We start from the raw sequence: 17,434 nt of genomic DNA, 5'->3' as shown, positions 1-17,434 counted from the left end.
TTAGGTTTGGGCTGGATTTAGGGGGCCAGTTTTGGTGGTGTTTGGGGGACCATGTTGTGCTGGGGATCTAACCTGTAGCTCTCGGAATTGCAGAACCTGCATATGAACCTTTGAGCCATCCTCCAGATTCCTCCTTGTCCGTTTTAGGGTTCTCAAGTTTCACCTGTTCAGATAGGTCTTTCCTGTGACTCCCACCTAATCTAGCACCCCCGGGAACTGCTGGTAACACCCCACAGTTGCACTTTCACCACAGACACCTCCTGCTGGTGTTGATTTCTTTCTTGTCTGCTTGGCTTGCCTGCTTGCCTCCCCTATTAGGTTGTGATAGAATGGCCAGAGAAGGACTGTGTGCCCTGTGCTTGAAGCAGGCCAATAGCAAAGAGATTTCTGTGGATGGGTGGATGGATGGATAGAGGATGGATGAATAAAGGATGGATGAATGAAAGATGGATGGATGGAAGATGGATGAATGCATGACTGAGTGAATGGATGAGTAGATGGATGAAGGTATATGAATGGAGGGACAGCCAGAGGACCAGGTGTACTGAAGGATGTGTAGATAAAAGGATGATTGGATGGGTAGATGAATGGATGGAGTGAATGGATGGGTGGTTGGGTAGATGAATGTGTGTGTATGGGTGATTTGGTGGATGGGTGGACAGATGGAGGTGTGACTGAATGGGGGTATGATTGAATAGGGGTGTGAATGGATGGGTAGGCAAGTCATCTTTCCAGACTCAACTTATATATATTTATTTTTTCCCCCTGGAAAGCTCTGTCAGCCAACTCGTGACTTGAATAGCCTACTTTAGAAAGCTGTTTGGGATCAAGGAAATTTCTCTCTTGGGATGAGTTGACTGTGAGATTTGGAAGGATGAGGGGTGGACAGAACGGGCTGAAATGGTGAGCTATAGGAGGTAGAAATTCTGAGCAAGTGATGGTACCACAGAACTGAACATTTTCTGAGAGTAGCATGAGAGAGAGAGAGAGAGAGAGAGGAGAGAGAGAGAGAGGAGAGAGAGAGATGACAGGGGAGCAAGATAAAAGAGTAACGGTCCCCCTCTTTTGGCATAATTCCTTTCTAACAAGCCCTATTTCCCTGAGGAAGCCTGAACAAAAATCTTCTCTTTTCTCTTTTTGTTTTTTTGGGTAACATCTCAGGGCAATGTTCTGGGCTTTGCACTCAGCAAAAATACTCCTGACAGTGATTAGGGGACCACATGGGATACTGTGGTCAGCCCTGGGGTTGAAGAGAAAGACCATGCCTTGCAATTGGCTCATCTGGATTTGACCCCAGACACCCCATATGGCTCCCCAAGCTCTGCTGCCCGCTGTGGCCTCAAAATCGAGTAACAAACAAGCCAAAACAAAACAAAACAAAGCACAATGCAGGTCGGCTGCGTGCCAAGCAAGCCACCTTACTCACTGTACTATCTCTCGGCGGCGCTGAGATCATGCAAGCCCAAATGTCCCTTTGCAGATGGAGTCTCCCCAAACCCTCCCTTCCCAGCACCCCCGTGCTGGGCTGCCTCCATCAGTACAAGCAGCGTGCTGTGCTGGCCTTCTCTCCGGCCCTGTCCTCGCCCTACAGGACCTGCGCGCTCTTGAAAAGGGCTCCTGGGTCTTATTCATCTCTGTGTGCCGGGGGCCCAGCAGGATCCCTAGTTTCCGGCGGGCGCTCGCTAAATATTTATGAACGAGGCTGCATTCATACCCTGCCATGCCCTGATCCTGATTTCCGACTCATGCCAACTTTCTCATCACTGCTCCCTCGGGCCTTCTGGCCCACTCACCGCTGCCTCCACGGCTCACTGCGTCATGTTAAATGTCCATCCACCCTAAAGCCTTCTAGAGAGAGGCGGGTTTTCGCCAAACCTTGGTCTTCTCCAAATAAAATGTGTATCGAGGGGCGTATGCTTTGCACGCGGCCAACCCAGGACGGACCACAGTTTGATTCCCATCCTATATGGTTCCCCGAGCCTGCCAGTAGAGATTCCTGAGTGCAGAGCCAGGAGTAACACCTTGAGCACCACTGGGTGTGGCCCAAACACACCCCCCCCCAAATTAAAAATTAAAAATTAAAGTAAAGGGGTTGGAACAATAACACAGCGATAGGGCGTTTGTGCTGCACTTGGCCAACCCAGTAAGAACCCAGGTTTGATCCCTGGTATCCCATATGGTCACCTGAGCCTGCCAGGATTGATTTCCAAGCCCAGAGCCAGGAGTAACCCCTGAGTGCCACTGGGTGTTACCCAAAAAAACAAACAAACAAAAAAAAAGTGTGTTGACCCTGAATTCAGATATACAACTCAGCTAGAGCTGATTTCCCCTGCCCTGTCTCCCCACTGGCCCCACCATGTGTTGTGGTGCCACTCAAACTCCTATGGGGCAATGCAGGATCTAGCAAATCAGAATCAGTGTCTCTTTTTGTTTTGTTTTGTTTGCTTTTTTTGTGGAGGGGGCAGGTTCACCTGGCAGCACTCAGGGGTTCCTCCTGGCTCTACTCTCAGAAATCGCTCCTGGCAAGCTCAGGGGACCATATGGGATGCCGGGATTTGAACCACCATCCTTCTCTGTATTCAAGGCAAACGTCCTACCTCCATGCTATTTCTCTGGCCCAGAATCAGGGTCTCTAATCAATCAGAATGGAGTAGTGACCAATAGCCACGCTTGCCAGTAAGGAGAGGGCGTGTCCGCCACTTCCCCTCTTTGCCCTTCCTGGTGAACTAGTCTGTGGACATCCCAGGGCAGCCCCTTATGGACAATATGAGGAACAGACAGGGAGAAGACACTTGGGAGATCGAGCCTTAGTTCCTGAGTGTTGCCAGGAGTTGGGGTGTCCCCTGTTCTCCCATCTCTGTGAAGAGAAAGAACAAGCTTCCCTGGTGTTTGGGTCATTGGATTGTTGAATCTTTTTTTTTTTTTGGTGTTTTTGTTTTGGGGGGAGTCACACCTGGCAGTGTTCAGAGATTTACTACTGACTGTATGTTCAAAGATCAATTCTAGTGGGTTCGGGAGACCTTGGGGGGGGGGTATCAGGGATCAAATCCAGGGCAGCCACATGCAAGGCAAACGCAAGTGATATCTCTCTGGCCCCTTGCTTGGTTGTTTGTTTTTGCCACACTCGGCCGTGCTCAGGGGTTACTCCTGGCTCTGAGCTCAGAAATCGCACCCCTGGCAGGCTTGGGGGACCATATGGTTTGTCAGGGATCGAAGTTGGGTCTGTCCTGGGTCAGCTGCGTGCAAGGCCAATGTCCTGCCACTGTGCTATATCTCTGATGCCCACAACTAGGCTCTTTTACAGACTCTAGGAGGAAGGTGTTGCCCCAAGAAATTGAGTTGGTGGTCCAGTGCATGCCTGGTATGCTTAAGGACCTGGGTTCGACTCCTAGAACTATAGATCAACTAACATAAAAGTAGGAGCCGTTGGGCTAGAGGGATAACACATTGGGTAGGGCATTTGCCTTGCATGTAGCCTATCTGGGTTCAGTCCCCACCATCCCATAGGGTCCTTGAGCCTGCCAGGAGTGATTCCTGAGTTAGACCCAGGGACAACCTCTGAGCACCACTGGCGTGACCCAAAAACAAACAAACAAAAAAAAATAGGGAGCTGTGTCCTTATTTATATGTGTCACACAGGGAAAACTGCCAGTTAATCCAGGGAACACCCTCAATGGGAAGAGAGATCATTTTGTTTATTTGAGGGGGCCACCCAGGGATGTTCAGGGCTTACACCTGACTGCACTGAGGGATCACTCCTGGCAAGGCTTAGGGGACTCTGTGGGATGTCAGAAATCAAACGCTGGTCAGTCCTGTGCAAGGCAGGTGCCTTCCCTGCTACACTGTCACTCCAGCCTAAGACTGGTCTTGATTTCAAAGACATTAAACAAGAAAAATAAAACGCATCTTATAATCACAAATAACAGTAATACTGTCATTGTCTTAGGTGCTTGGGACCATATGGCATGCTGGGGATTGAAGCCGGGTCTATCCTGGGTAAGCCATGTGCAAGGCAAATGCCTTATCACTGTGCTATCACTCTGGCCCCTTAGGTGCTTTCTGGTTTTGTTTTGTTTTGTTTTGTTTGTGGGCGACAGGCAGAGGCACCCAGGACTGACTCCGGGCTCTGTACTGGGGCTGACTTCTGGCAGTGCTCAGGGGACCATATGGGGTGCCAGGGATTAAACTGTGCTCAGCAGTGCGTAATGCAAGCCCTTTCCCTGCTGTGTCATTGCTCTGGTCCCATCGACCCATTCCTTGGACAGAAAGGGAAACTGAGAGGCCGAGGGCATGCATTTGTATTTGAGGTCTCCCCACACCCCAGGTGGCCTGGGCCTTGGCACACAGTCCCAGCCCAGCCCAAACTCACCGATGCAGACTCTCTCCTCGATGCGAGCGGTTCTGGGCCCGACAGTCGTGACCCAGCTCGGGCAGGAAGCCGTAATCACGAAGCAGGGCCTGGGCCCCTTTGGCCACTACAGCCACGCCGGCGGCCACGCGTCGAGCCAGATCATCCCTCCAGCCTGCCGACCGCACAGCGAACAGCCCGGCGGGCAGCGGGGCGCCTCCCGGCAGCAGCAGGGGCTCCCCAGGGGCTCCGGAGCCACCGCTGCCGCCTCCTCCGGCCAGCTGAGGCCCCACCATGAACCACACGTAGCCGGGACCCGTGAGACCCGCCTCCTCGGCTGCCCTGAACACCGGCTCGGCCTCCTCCCTGGCGCAGAAGAGCAGGCGGATCTGGGCGCTGACACTTCGGAGCTGCGCGCCCAGCACGGCCTCGCCGGCCCCGGGGTCGAGGGTCAGCGCTCCCCGGTGCTCCCAGCCCACCAGGCTGCCGTCGGTCAGCACCTCGATGTAGGACAGGAAGGCCCGGTGGCCTGGGGCACGCGTGGTCACCGCCACAAAGGACGTCCAGTCGTATTCCTCCAGCACCTCGAAGATGACCTGCAGCTGCTGCTCCGTGGAGGAGCCCAGCTGCAGGAAGGTGGAGCCCTTCTCCTGTAGGGGGGAAAGAGGGGAGCAGGATGGAGGCGTCAGGCCTCCCCCTGCAGAGACCGCGGTGCCCCGCACCCCCATACAGCACCTGCAGCTGACAATGAGGGGGCCCTGGTGGGCAAGGGGAAACCCCTGCATCTCTTCCTGCTGATAAAAGGGACATCGATCCAGGTCCCCTAAAACACAGATCACATCTTGTCTCAATATGGTGGAGCTTTGGACTAAACTAGCCTCTTTTTGGGGGGTACAGAGCTAGCCATGGGTTCTGTGTGATCATATAACCTGATCCCTGAGGCCCCTCCTGGAACCCTCTTCTCCCAGGCTCCTCCATTATCTTGTCACCTCTTCCTCCCTTAGAGGAGATCTGCTGTCATTCTCAGGGATGCTAAGGAAACTGGCACCCCTCATTGCTTGGAAAGTTGCTTTGCGTCCAGAACACCTGTTTGGGTTTACACGAGGAAAACCCAACTTTTTGGTGGGCTTGAGTCACAGAGATATGGAGAAGGCTTCACTGTCACCGCAGCTAACCTTTGTTGACATCAATAACCCCAATTTCTGGGGGAGGGAACTACAGTTCCCAGCACCCCCCGGGAGGGACCACATTTCCCAGCATGCAATGCAGCTGCAGCTAACACTGTATCTCTCAATCCCTCTTGGCTTTCCAGTGGCCTTTGCCTTCTCTGACTTCCCTCTTACCTCCCAGTCCTCTTGGCCTCTCTGGTTCCTTTGCTGTAACCCCCCCTTTTCCTCTATTAGAGTTTTGAATGTCGCTGTGCCCTAGTTTTACTTCTTTGTCCTGGCTCGCTGGTGATCTCATCCACATCCATGAGTGGGAGCAGTACCCCTGATGCTTTCCAATATGGTGGCCATCAGTCGCCGGAAATGATTCAAGTGTCAATTGGTTGACCTTAAATCAAATTGAGCCCACCAATTGCGCTAATTGCATACGTGTCAAGTGCTCCACAGACACTTGGGACTAGTAACTAGCCTACGGAACAGCAGATACGACCCATCCTTGGGGAGAAGGCTCTGTTGCTAGTTGCATTTCTGTTCTCACAAATGCAGGACAAACCTCTGTTCCTTTCAACTCAACGTCTCCTCTTTCAAGAGACGTCTCAAAGGCATCTTAACAAGGTAGAATTTTCTTCCTCTCTGCTGTCTCAAATGTACCCCTTTAGGCCCCAGTGCAGCATGACCCGCTCCCCTTTGTTTACCTCCAGGTCTCCTCCAACCAAGTTTTCTTGAGTCTCTTTAAAGAAATCCTAAGTGGCCCCACCTCACGATCCCCATACCTCCCTAACTCTTCTTCCTTGACAAAGCAATGATGCTGGTTCTTATCCCCTCTTGGCTGACGTGTTTGGTTCCTTCTCCAGAGAGCAGCTAAAATGAAACCTGGTTCTGCCTCAGACAAATCCAAACCACACTTGTAGGAACTGGCCCCTAGTGTCTTTCCCACCTCATTTCCTGTCTCTTTGCTCTTTCTTCAATATATCAAGTTCCTTCTGGATTCCCCCAATCCACCCCACTTCCACATTCCTGAGGTCCTGTTGGCGTTTTCCTTCCTCAGAGAAGTCTCCCCTGACTGCCATCTATAGAAACCTCATCCTCACCTTCTGTTCTGGGCTTTCTCCCCTTGATGTTTCCCACTATCTGTTCTTCCTTTTATTTGTCCCGGCATTAGACTGCAAAGCTCCATAAAATATGAGAAAGATCTGGTCTTTCTCCCTCATCCCAACCTCTTAGCTTTCATAATCCCATCCTCTAGAGCCTAAGACAGCCGTGCACGGAATCATAGATATTTTTTTTTTCTGGCAATGCTATAAGAATCGCAAGTGGCCTTATTCTCTAGGTGTGTGACTGTGGTCTTGGGGACACACAAGCCTTGGGGACTGAGTAGGGGACAAAGGTCTTGGGTGGGATCTCCCAGCAAACAGAACCCCACAGGGTCCTCTCTTGAGCCTCATTAAGGAAGGGGAGGTGTGCTGAGGCGACCACGCTTCCAACATACAGTGGGCACATGGAACTATGAGGACAGTTCCCTTTCAGAGACACTGCAGGGCCATTTATCCCAAGACCATGGTGTAACCCCAGCAAGCTACCAGGCCCAGAGACACGAAACCAAGTGCCCCTCACTTCAATGGCAATGAAACACAGGTCATGAAGGTGGCAGCAGAGGATGGAGGGGAAGAATAAAAATCCTCAATACCCAATGTGCTGCCTACGGATTTCCAGAATGAGACGAAGGGGGGAGAAAGTTGGACAGAGGGCATTCCCAGAATGCTCTGGACAGGGAACTACGAGTCCCAGCATGCAACAGCGATCCAAGGACTAAAGCCCTAGGTCCCTCGCGGCAGGGAATTGCAGAGTCTTAGGCCCCGCCCACTCAGGTGGCCCTTCCACTGGTCCTATTGGGCCCGCCCCTTTTCAGGCCTCCAGTCTTAGACCACCCTTCCTCCTCCTCCTCATTAGCTCCCCAGCTCTGTTTTCCCTGGTGGGGTGGCAGAGCTCAGTTTAGCCACAGCCTGCTCTCACCTCTGCGTCCTGAAAACCCCCGGACTCTTCCTTCCACACCTCCTATAACCCCTGGGCGAGCCCCACTCCCAGGACAATCTTGATCTCTCTAACCTGGACTCTGGTAGCATAGGCTTGTCCTGGCCTCACCCCGAACTGACTAGCCCCCTCCCTTCCCACCGTCCAGCCCCACCTGCCACGGATAACTCAGTGTCTTCCATCCTCCAAAGTCCCAGGACCAGGACCATCCCCTACGGGCCTGACTCAGTGTCTGCTCCCTCCCAGAAGAATGACAGCTCCACCCCCGCCAGTGTCTGCAAAACAAGCCTCAACTCTGCTCCTCTCATCAGTCCGAGCCCCATCCTTCCCCCGTAGTCCCACGGGGGGCCAGACTAGACTTCGCAGACTAGGCCCAGCCACCGGGCCACATTGGCCCCGCCCACTGCCACAAGACCCCGCCCCCAGTGCTGTACTGCCTCACTCCAGGATCATGAGGCCACGCCCACAGAATAACCTTGGTGCCATCTAAGGTGCTACTAATGGCCACGCCCCCAGTTATGAGGCCGCGCCCACAGAGTAGCCACGGCCCCGCCCTAGGATTATCATGACCACACCCCTAATGCTGTACTGCCCCGCCCCAGGGTCATGTGGCCACGCCCACAGAATGACCATGGCCCACTAGGGTGCTAATGGTCCCGCCCCAGAGTTAGGAGGCCACGCCCCCAGAGTGCCCTCAGTTCTGTACTGCCCCGCCCCAGGGTCATGAGGCCACGCCCACATAATAAACACAGTCCATCTAGTACCAATGGCCACGCCCCCAGGGCTATGAGGTCCCGCCCCCAGATTAACCCTGGCCCCGCCCTCGAGGGCTGTACCGCCCCACCCAGGATCTGAGGCCCCGCCCCAAAGCTCCACGACCACGCCCCAGAACTACAAGCCACGCCCCGACCCGCACAGGCCCCGCCCACCGAGCCCCAGGCCCCGCCCCGCCCGGCCTCGGCGCGCACCTTGGGCGTGAGCACGAGCGCGGCGCCGCCGTGCACGGCCACGATGGGCAGCGAGGTCTGCGCCGACAGGAAGTCGAGGATGGGCGCCACGGCGGGCGCGCGCGAGTCGTCCTCGAAGACCACGCCGTGCACGCGCAGCCCCGACAGCAGGTCGCACAGCTGCAGCACCAGGCTGCGCGGGTCCGAGCCGTTGAGCACCAGCGCCACGGGGCGCACGTCCAGCCCCGGGCTGCGCACGGCCGCCGCCACCGCCGGGCCCAGCCGCGCCGCCTCGCCCGCGTACGCGGGGCCCGAGAACACCAGCGCCACGTTCAGCGGGCGCGCCCCGCCGCCGCCGCCGCCGCCGCCGGGCCCGGGCCCCGAGCCCGCGCCGCCCGGCCCGCCGGGGCCCTCGTCCGGGAACGGGCTGGCGCACGCCAGCGCCAGCAGCAGCAGCATCTCAGCGGCGCCCCGAGGGCCGCGGGGGCCACCGGCGCCGCGCATCACCGAAGGACCCCGCCGGGCGGCCCCTGGGCCGGGGCCACGTCGAGGAGGGCCGAGGCGGGAAGCGGGGGGAGGAAGGAGGCGGAGGGGAAGCAGCCCCCCGGGAATGATGGGGTTCGCAGGGAGAGAAAGAGGACGGGGAGGAGGAATGGACGGGACGGACAGACACACGTACACACACACACACACACAGGACACCGAGGGGATGGGCAGGGCCGAGGGACGTCGAGGAGGGCCGAGGCGGGAAGCGGGGGGAGGAAGGAGGCGCGAGGGGAAGCAGCCCCCCAGGAATGATGCGGTTCGCAGGGAGAGAAAGAGAGGACGGGGAGGAGGAATGGACGGGACGGACACACACACGCGCGCGCGCACACACACACACAGGACACCGAGGGGATGGGCCGGGCCAGAGGGACGTCGAGGACGGCCGAGGAGAGCAGTGGGGTGCAGGAGGTGGAGGGGAAGCAGCCCCCCAAGAATGATGGGTCCGCAGGGAGACAAAGGAGGAGGAGGAATGGACGGGACAGACAGACAGACACACACACACACACACATACACACACACACACACACACACACACACACACACACACACGACACCGAGGGGATGGGCCGGGCCGGAGGGACGTCGAGGAGGGCCGAGGAGAGCAGTGGGTGGAGGAAGGAGGTGCAAGGGGGTGCAGGAGGTGGAGGGGAAGCAGCCCCCCAAGAATGATGGGTCCGCAGGGAGACAAAGGAGGACGAATGGACGGGACAGACAGACAGACACACAGACACCGAGGGGAGGATGGGCCGGAGGGACGTCGAGGTGAGCCGAGGAGGGAATTGGGTGAAGGAAGGAGGTGCAGGAGGTGGAGGAGAAGCAGCATCCAAGGATGATGGGGTTCGCAGGCAGAGAGAGAGAGAAAGAGGAGGAGGAGGAACGGACGGGACACACACACACACACACACACACACACACACACACAGAGAGAGAGAGAGAGAGAGAGAGAGAGAGAGAGAGAGAGAGAGAGAGAGAGAGAGAGAGAGAGAGAGAGAGAGAGAGAGAGAGAAAAAGAAGGAGCACGATGAGGTCGGGATCAGAGCAGAAAGTTGGACGGAGAGGCCGGAGGGAGGGAAGGAGCACCCGGGTCCGAGAGGGCCACCACACACACCCCGCACAGGCAGGCGTTGGCCCGAGCCAGGCCCGGGCGGGGAGGGATATGCCGAGACCCGACCCGCAGCGCCGCCGGAAACGTGGGGGACAGAAATAGCCGGGGAAATGGCAGAGATGGGGACCCCCCACCCGCGAGGAGAGGAGCGGCACGCACATGAAAGGGCCCCGATGGCAGTGGTGGGAGGGAGCCGGGAATGAAAGGCAGAAAAAGTGAAGGGACCCAGAAAAAGGAGCCGGGAAAAGGGGTCAGGTACAAAGGGGTGGGGGGGGGAAGAGAAAAGAGAAAGAGAAATTAATTAGTGGGGTGCTCCAGGAGAAAAACTGTCCCCCCCCACTTTACCCCAGCATCTCTGTCCCACCGTAACTACCCCCAGCCCATTTTTAGGGGGCATCCTCTTTATGGCCCTGTCCCTGCTTTCCCCCAACCCAGTCTCAGTTTAAAGTGAAGGTTGGACAGAAACTGGGGGCTCAGGGGAGGTCACAGCTGTGCAGAGCTGATGGGGACTGGGGGGTCCCTAAACCCCCCAGCCCGGAGCAATTTGGGAAACCAGGCTACGTAGCGCCCTAGCCTCGCCCTGTTGGCCCTGTTGCAGGCGGGCCGCCTGGGATGGCCAGGCCGTGCGCCCAGATGCCCCAGGGTCGGGGGGTGAGGAGGGAGGGCGCGGGGAGAGGCCTCCGGCCCCGGGGCCCCCACTCTGGGGTCCGAGCGCACCCGGAGGCGGGGGGCTTCTCGAGGGGGGCGGGTCCAGGCCGGGAAGCCGCCTCGGGCTGTCAATCAGGCCTGTCCGGTTGCTATGGCAGCGCAGGCCTCAGCCACCCCGCGGGCCAGAGGGCGGGGAAGGACCCCCCATTCTTCAGCGGGGCGAATTCGCCCCCCAACCCGCGCCCCGCCGCCCTGGGCTCCCGAGCCTGCGAGTGGGGGCTCCTGGCATGCCTGTTGGGCCCCCCCAAACCCTGATCCCCAAACCCCTCCTCTCTGCTGCCCTTCCACGAGCAGCTGCTTAATCAGCGCTCAGACTAGCCCCCCCTCCGCCCCAAAATAACCCGCAGCTGTGGCCTGGCCCCTGCGGGGTTAACACCCCCTTCCCGCCGCGCCCCCCCCCATCTGCTCCGCCTTTTGGGTTCCTTCAGGTGGGAGCCCCTCCAGCCCCAGTCTTCTTAGAATGGACAGGAAGGCCCAGCTCAGCCCCCCCAATCTCCACCTCTCCCTGAGTCTCAGTGTCCCCCACTTGTGCGCACCTGGCCACTAACCTCCCACCCCAAGGTGTCTGACCTGTCGGGGACTTGGGGTGCTGTCTTGCACCCTCAGGTCCCTCCCAGACCCCCAAGCTCTCTTCCCCCAACTCGGCAAGGTCTCTCTTCCCCCCAAACAGGGTGCCCGGTCTGCTCTGCCCACAAGAAACACAAGTTCTGCTCCAGCCCCAGCCTCACCCCAGAACCCCTTTTTCCATCTCAAACCCAGCCAGTGCCAACATCTTGGGCATCCTCGCTGGGACCCAGTCCCGGCTCGGCTCGGCACAGCCTGTCCCCAGACTGAAGAGGACGTGGGTGTCAGAGATTCCTGGGGTGTCCCTGTCTCCCTCACCCCCCACCCCAGAGGAGAGGGGAGGACACTTTCACCAACAGTCACGGACACCCCCAGTCCCCCCACCCTGCATCGTGCTGCTGCGGCTCAGAAACCCGTTCCCCACCTCCCGGGTTGCCTATCCCCCCAACCCCGCGCATAACCACAGGGTTAGGGTGGGGGGGTGCTCAGAGCTTTGAGTGGGGGGGCAGGCCCGGACGCCCTCAAGGTCCTTGGCCCGTAATAGCCGACTCATAGCACCGGGCCGGCGGGCGGGAGCCGGCCGGCAGGGACGCTGCGGAGGGAAGAAGGAGAGTGGAGAAATGGGGGGATCGGGAGAGAAGTGGGGTGCCAGGTACGTGTGGCCTGGGGAGGGCGGAGGGGCGAGCGAGGACGACTGAGGGGTGGAGGCCGGAATAAAGGGACACATAGGGAGCCCCAGAGGGGGGCGGAGAACCCCCAGAAACCGGGGAGGGAGGGCAGAGGCCCCTCCACGCCAGCCAGCCCCCCCACTTCCCAGTGCCTGGAGGCCCCTGGCCAACTTTCCCGGAGCTGGACCCGGGGTGGGGGTCCACCGGCAGGCACCCTGTCCCCAGGCCTTACCTTTTCATGACCCTGCTGTGTGGGGGTGGCAGTGGGGGACAGGACCAGATCCTGGAGGGAGTCGGGGACCTGCAGACTCGACCCGGTGGTGGAGACGCTGGGTGGGGGGGGCAGGCCCTGGGGCGACGGCAGGCGGCCTTGGGGGGCTCCGTGCGGCTGGCCCTCCTCTTGTCTTCCCGGGTCCGTCCTGTCCTGTCTGTCCCCCAAGGTTGCAGGGCCCCCCCGCTAGGCGAGGAGGTGGCTTCACATGTTGCGCTGGAAGTTGGGCCCGGACATTGCGGAGGCTGTCGGGGTGGCTGTGGTCCCCGCGCCCGACCTCGTGGGGATCCCCCCTCCGCCCACCCGGGGCCCCCCCACTCCGCTGCTCAGCCGCGACTCCTCCCTGCCGCTTCCATGTGTCCAGTCCCGCCTCTCCGGGGGCCCATTCGCACCCGCTTTGTGCCAGGCTGCTTCACCCCCAAACACAGACACACACACACACACACACCCCACTCCAGCTATTCTGTCTCTGTCCGTCCGCCTGTCTGTCTGTCTGTCTGTCTGGGTCACCTCGGAGGCCAGAGGCCAGGGTGTGTGCCCGTGGGGGGCTGCAAAGGCCGCCTGGGAGGGGAATCTGTCCTGGCCACCTCCAGTCCCCCTGCACGCGCACACACACACACAGACACACACACACACACACACCCTGACTTCCCCGGGACTCCCCCTCGACACCCCCAGAGCGAGAGGACACAGGCGCGCGCACACGCGGGCGCGCACACGCAGACACTCAGTCCATCGGTCGGGCGGGCCGCTGCGGGACAGACGGGAGGACGGACGGGCCGGGACCCAGACGCCGCCGGCGGGAGGCTCCGAGCCAGGGAGGGAGCGCAGGTACGGTATGCACCAGCCCCCCCAACATGCGCGCACACAGACACACACACGCCGGGACTGGGGGGACAGGACTGGGGACGTGGGGGGCCCCGGAGGAGCCAGAGGGCTCGGACCCCCTCCCCGACACACGGACAGACGGACAGACGGACGCTCGGACAGACACACCGAGTCCTCCCTCGCCGGCCGCTGCAGCCGCGCAGACACACCCCCCCTCCTCGCGCCCAGCCCCACGCACCGAACCCCGAGACTCACCGGGCCGAGCCGAGCGCAGGCCAGGCAGGAGGCACGCGCGGGGGGCTCGGGCGACCCCCAGCCGGGCCCCGGCGGCGGCGGAGGAAGGAGGGTGGCGGGTGGCGGGTGGCGGCAGCGGCGGCGGCGGCCCGGAGCGGGAGGGACTGGCTCTCTCCCTCTCCCTCTCCCTCTCGCCCGCTCGCTCGCTCGCTCGCTCGCAGCCTCTGCTCTCAGGTCTCGCACACGCCCGCCCGCCCGCCCGCCCGGGATGCGATTAACATTCAGTCCCCGTCCGCCCTGCCGCTCTCGACACCCACAGCCCCCCTCCCCGGCCTCCCTGGGGACCCCTCCTCTTGTCCCCCCGCAGCGCAGCTCCGAGTGGGGGGTGGATGAGTGCCCAGAGACCCCCCTCGGCACCCCGACTCAGGCCCCCACCCCACCCCGCTGCGCCCCAAATCGTAGCCTGACAGCTCTGTCCCCTTTCTGGATTGGGGCTCCTCCGCCAGGCTGGACCCCTCTTTGGCTTCTCGGTACCCCCCAAAGGACCGATCTGCAAACTAGGTCTCCACTGGGGAGCCAGGGCTGCGGGTGCCCAGCCTTCCCCCCCCCTCAGACCCTAGGATTAGGCACCTAGTCTCCCCCCTCAGACCCAAGACTCAAGTGCCTAACCTGTTCCATTGGACTCAAAGGTCCACCCCAATATCTAATTCCTCAGATCCAAAAGTTCTCCCCAATTCGTCCTCCCTCAGACCTGGAGGTGCAGGAGCCCAACCTCCCTCCCCCCTCAGACCCAGGGATCAAGGTACCCAAATTCCCCCCTCAGATCCAAAGGCCCACCCCTGACCCAAAGTTCACCCCAGCTCTTCCTCCCTCAGACCTGGAGGTGCTGGAGCCCAGCCTCCCTCCCTTAGACCCAATGATCCATCCCAAACTCTCCTCTCTCGACTGAGGGGTTCAGGCTCCCAGCTTACCCCTCACACCCATTTCCTTGGAACTTAGGGTCACAGCCCAATTCCTGGCCTGTGTGTCTGGGAGAAGGGAGATCTCCAGTGCACTCCTCCCCCCCCCCCCCGTGACCCCCAAAGGGAGGCCCCATTTCCTGACTTTTAGGACCCTGAGCCTCTCCCTATTCTCACAAACTTTGGTTTTGTTTACTTGCCACCTGGTTTCTCCACACCATAGCACCCCACCTTCAACGCACATTACTGGGGTGCCAGAGCCCCCAAACACCTCCAGCAGTTGGGCCTGGAGGATCCGCTGGAGCAGACTGGGGGCTCAGCAGCTTTCCTTGGGGGACATTCGCGTGGCCATGGAGGCTGGGCCCCTCAATAGAAGAAGGGGTACAAGAGGCCCTCATCTCCTGTGCCCTGAGCTTGGGATAGTGAGGCGGGTTTGTGTAGGGGGTCAGGCTGTGAGACCCAAAAGGGTGTCAGCTTGGAAGGGCAGGAGTCAGGATTATTTAGGGGGTGGTAGAGAAGGGGCTTTGGTCTGGGGGAGGGAACACGGGGTTTGTACTGCTGGTCTGAGGGGAGGTTGGGACTTCTGAGGGACAGTTAGGGCGTCTAAGGGTATGTTGTGGTGCCTGAAGGAAAACCAAGGTGCCTGAGGAGGTTGGGGTGTATGAGGGGATGTTGGGTTGTCTTAGGGGAGGTTGATGTGTCAATAAAATTTAGTGTATTCAAGGGGAGGTTGAGGGTGTCTGAGGGAAATTTAGGGTGTCTGAGGGGAGGTTGGGTGTCTAAGGGGAGACTGGGGTGTCTGATGGACGATTGGTGTGTCTGAGGGTAGGTTGGGGTAAATGAAGAAAATTAGGGTGGGGCCTGGAGAGATAGCACAGTGGCCTTGCAAGCAGCTGATCCAGGACCTAAGGTGGTTGGTTCGAATCCCGGTGTCCCATATGGTCCCCCATGCCTGCCAGGAGCTATTTCTGAGCAGACAGCCAGGAGTAACCCCTGAGCACTGCTGGTGTGACCCAAAAACAAAAACCAAAACAAAACAAAAAACAAAAAAAAAAAAGAAAGAAAATTAGGGTGACTGAGGGGAGGCTGGGGTGTCTGATGAGAGGTTGGGGCATTTGAGGGGAGGTTGGGGGTATCTAAGGAAAAATTGAGGTGTCTGAGGGAAAATTAGGGTATCTGAGGGGAGGTTGGGGTGCCTGAGGGGTGGTTGGGGTATCTGAGGAGAAGTTGGTGGCTGAGGAGAGGTTGGAGTGACTGAGGGGAAATTGGGGTATCTGAGATGGGAGGATTTTGGGGTGCTGAGGGGAGGTTGGGGTGCCTGAGATGGGAGGTTAGGGTATCTGAGGAGAGGCTGAGGTGTCTGAGGGAAAGCTGGGGTATTTGAGGGGAGGTAAGGGTATCTGATGGGATGTTCAAGCGTCTGAGAGGTTGGGCTAAGGAAAATGAGGATGACTGAGGGGAGGCTGGGTGTCTGAGGAGACATTTAGGTGTCTGGGAGGAGGTTGGAGTGTCTTATGGGAAGTTGGGGTTTCTGAGGGAAAATTAGGGTATCTGGGGAGAGGTTGAGGTGTCTGAGGGGAGGTTGGGGTGCCTGAGAGAGGTTGGGTTATCTGAGGGAAAATTAGGGTGTCAGAAGGGGAAGTTGGGGGTATCTAAGGAAAAGTTGGGGTGCCTGAGGGGGAGGTTGCGGTGTCTGAGGGAAAATTAGGGTATCTGAGGGGAGGTTGGGGTGTTTTATGGAAGGTTGGGGTGCCTGAGAGAGGTTGGGTTATCTGAGGGAAAATTAGGGTGTCTGAGGGGGAGATTGGGCTATCTGAGTGTAGGTTGGGGTGTCTGAGATGTTAGGTTAGGCCCGCAGGGGTCTCAAATTCTCGGCCCGTGGGTCATTTGTGGCCCTCCATACAACATTTTGTGGCCCTGCTCTAGAGGAATCTTTTTTTGTTTTGTTTTAGTTGTTTGGGTCACACCCCCCCAATGTTCAAAGCTTACTACTGACTTTGCCTCCTGCGGGCCCCCAGGTAAATTGAGTTTGAGACCCCTGGAGGGTGTCTGGGGGGAGGTTGGAATGTCTGAGGGGAGGCTGGGGTGTCTGAAGGGAGGTTGGGATGTTTGAGAAGTTGGGGTGTCTGAGGAGAGGTTGGAGAGCTTGAGGGGAGGTTAGGATGTCTCAGGGAAAAATGGGGTGTCTGAGGAGAAGCTGAGGTGTCTGAGAGGAAGTAGGGGTGTCTGAGGAGAGGTTGGGGTGTCTGAAGAGAGGTTAGGGTATCTGATGGGGTTGGGGTGTCTGAGGGAAGGTTGGGGTAACTGAAGAAAATTAGGGTGACTGAGGCGAGGGTGGGATTGTCTGAGGGGAGGTTGGGGTGTCTGAGGAGAGGTTGGAGAGCCTGAGGAGAAGCTGAGGTGTCCCAGGGGAAGTAGGGGTATCTGAGAGGAGGTTGGGGTAAATGAGGGAAATTAGGGTGACTGAGGGGAAGCTGGGGTGTCTGATGAGAGGTTGGGGTGTCTGAGGGGAGGTTGGAGGTATCTGAGGGGGGTTGGGTACTTGAGGGGAAATTAGGGTGTCTGAGGGGAGATTGGGGTGTCTGAGGGAGAAAGCCAGGAGCCAAGCAAGGCTTCAGGGCCTGGGGCAGAGGAAGTGAGGGAGGAGGAACGAAGGGTGCTGGCGGTGGCACGGGACCCCTTAGTCGAGGGAGGAAGCGTGTTGGCCTGGACCCCTAGTCTGAGGGAGGAGGCTGGAAGCCTTGACTGCTGGGTGTGGGGCGAGAGGGTGTGTGTGGGGTCTGGATTCTCCGTCTGAGGGTGGGGAGTCTGGAACCCCGAGTTTGGGGCTGCGGTCCCTTTCCCGACTTTCGTGGTCGCTGGAGCTGGAGGCCCCGCTCGGAAGGGGCTGGAGTCCGTCTGACGTTCTCAGGCCGGGGGCGCCCGGGGTGACTGGGACGTGGCGGGTTCGGGCCCGGGGTCGGCCTCTCCGGCCCCGCCCCTCCGGCCCCGCCCCGCCCCGCCCCTTTGTATTCCGCCCGCTGCCCGGAGCCGGCCGCGAGGGTGTCGGGTCGGAGGG

At 59.0% G+C, this 17,434-nt stretch overlaps 1 protein-coding gene and 1 long non-coding RNA gene across 2 annotated transcripts in view; one reads left to right on the top strand and one right to left on the bottom strand.

Moving 5' to 3' along the window:
• GRIN2D (glutamate ionotropic receptor NMDA type subunit 2D) overlaps positions 1-9,011 on the bottom strand; it is a 34,644-nt gene extending 25,633 nt beyond the window's left edge. The window contains exons 1-2 of the mRNA XM_049786311.1: positions 8,514-9,011; positions 4,370-4,998 (exon numbers count right to left, since the gene is read on the bottom strand). Of these exons, the coding sequence (XP_049642268.1) occupies positions 4,370-4,998; positions 8,514-8,996 (1,112 nt within the window). The 5' untranslated portion in view covers positions 8,997-9,011. The remainder of the gene's footprint in view (positions 1-4,369; positions 4,999-8,513) is intronic.
• A 6,157-nt stretch (positions 9,012-15,168) lies between these two features.
• LOC126027325 (uncharacterized) lies at positions 15,169-16,892 on the top strand. The gene is made up of 5 exons (XR_007502245.1): positions 15,169-15,211; positions 15,529-15,548; positions 15,944-15,957; positions 16,476-16,532; positions 16,870-16,892. It is a non-coding gene; the product is annotated as an uncharacterized LOC126027325 (long non-coding RNA).
• Positions 16,893-17,434: the final 542 nt, after the last annotated feature.

This window comes from Suncus etruscus, chromosome 14 (genome assembly GCF_024139225.1).
Source record: "Suncus etruscus isolate mSunEtr1 chromosome 14, mSunEtr1.pri.cur, whole genome shotgun sequence".
Lineage (NCBI taxonomy): Eukaryota > Metazoa > Chordata > Mammalia > Eulipotyphla > Soricidae > Suncus > Suncus etruscus.
Note: the sequence above shows the minus strand (reverse complement) of the source record. Positions and strands in the feature narration are given on the sequence as shown.